Below are 1,844 nucleotides of genomic sequence, written 5' to 3' on the forward strand. Positions count from 1 at the left end.
TCGTCAGCCACCAAGGGACATGCTCAAATGGTTATGGTCAAACAACTGACAAGCAAATCTGTGGTATTAAGCAGAATATTTGCTGTAGCCCATCTTTTATACCAAGACAAAACAATGTACATGATAACATTTCCAATCAATTAAGATCAGAAGCCATGAGAGCTACTGCCTGGTACTGCATCCGGGCATTTATCATTATTATTATTATTATTATTATTATTATTATCATTTCATATATGCACAACATATTAGACTGTTGGAAAAAATTCCTGTCATCAAGCTACGACAAGTAAACTTAGATGCCAAGAATCTTCCATCCATGTATCTCTCCGAGGTCAACTCTGCCATTCACTCTTTGGGGTACATAAGACAAACTACCAGTTAAAGTGTTGGAGTGGATATCGACTGACCTCCTACTTTCAAAATTACTGGCTTTGTGCCTAAATGAGAAACCATTACTGCCATTATAAAGGAGATGAAGAAGAAGAGGAAGAAGAAGAAGAAGAAGAAGAAGAAGAAGAAGAAGAAGAAGAAGAAGAAGATCAACAACAACAACAACAACAACAACAACAACAACAATAACAACAACAATAACAACAATAACAACAACAACAAGACAAAGAAGTAGAAATATGTTTGATGACAACTTTGTTATCTTCTCTTTTTGTATCAACTCAGATCTCAAATGATATCTCCAGATCATCTAGTGTAGCGTTCGTGTTACTATAGCTTCTGATGATGATATAGTGCGACAGACACTGTCATTTTGAGATGATATAATGTAGTTCCACACTCGCTATTAACCACAGGCCGTATTGTTTAGTGTCACACTTTACGGGAATTTTTACCTTTGCTGTAGCATTTTTATAGTATCACTGTAGCAGTATCACTAACCTCATTAACAGCACATTTTATAGAAGTACAAATATGACTATAATAGACTCAGCAATATACACGTTAATAGTCAAATCAGGACTGGGTATATATATTATGTTCATAACAAAAATATACGTGAATTTCTTTTGTTTTGCTACAATTACAGCTACCAAGGATAATAAGCCAGAATATGGAAATAATTAGTTTCAAACAAACGAAAAGAAAACTTAGGTGATTTATGCTTTTTCTTTTAATTTATGGGTATTGTAAATAATAAAAAAAATATACACTCACGGGACTGTAGTTGAGCTGGTGTAAGGTAGACTTGAACCTTGGAGAAACGAAAAGTATCTCTAGTGTTGAACCCTTTGAGGAGGAATAAGACTTCACTTTCGTTAACGGCAGTTTTGAAGAATGTCACGCTAAAGTTGATAACAACACTTCCATTCCTACAATAATAAAGTGACTACATATATTTATATGTATTTGTCAGTGTGTATGCATGTGTATATGAGTGTGTATGTGTGTGTAAATGCGTTCGTGCATGTGTTTTTGTGTGTGTGTATTAATGGTAATGAATGGGAACCACTCAATGCAAGTACTCAATACAAGTAGAAAGACATAGACAATTTAATTAGTCGAGTCATAGTTTTGAATTTTCTGCGAATTCGTACATTCTCAACACTTGCACAAAAGAACAATTACCCACACAGGCGATATATTCATGGTGAAATAAAGGCACATTCCCTTGACCTAAGCAGATCCTGGTTTAATGGTGATTGAAATTAGGTAAGCTTTTTGAAACAACCGCATGACTTCGGGTACGGTCGCACTGTGCGGCACCCTGAGCTAATGTGTTTTCTACTATAGCCTTGTGCCGACCAATACCTTGTGAGTAGATTTGGTAGACAGTCGTATATATATATATATATATATATATATATATATATATATATATATATATATAT

At 34.5% G+C, this 1,844-nt stretch overlaps 1 protein-coding gene across 3 annotated transcripts in view; it reads right to left on the bottom strand.

Annotated features, from left to right (window-relative positions):
• LOC106874046 (uncharacterized) overlaps positions 1–1,844 on the bottom strand; it is a 163,309-nt gene that overhangs the window by 74,156 nt on the left and 87,309 nt on the right. For all 3 annotated transcript variants that reach the window (XM_052969498.1, XM_052969500.1, XM_052969501.1), the window contains exon 6: positions 1,171–1,325. In XM_052969498.1, coding sequence (XP_052825458.1) covers positions 1,171–1,325 — 155 coding nt within the window. The remainder of the gene's footprint in view (positions 1–1,170; positions 1,326–1,844) is intronic.

Source organism: Octopus bimaculoides, chromosome 7 (assembly GCF_001194135.2).
Source record: "Octopus bimaculoides isolate UCB-OBI-ISO-001 chromosome 7, ASM119413v2, whole genome shotgun sequence".
Lineage (NCBI taxonomy): Eukaryota > Metazoa > Mollusca > Cephalopoda > Octopoda > Octopodidae > Octopus > Octopus bimaculoides.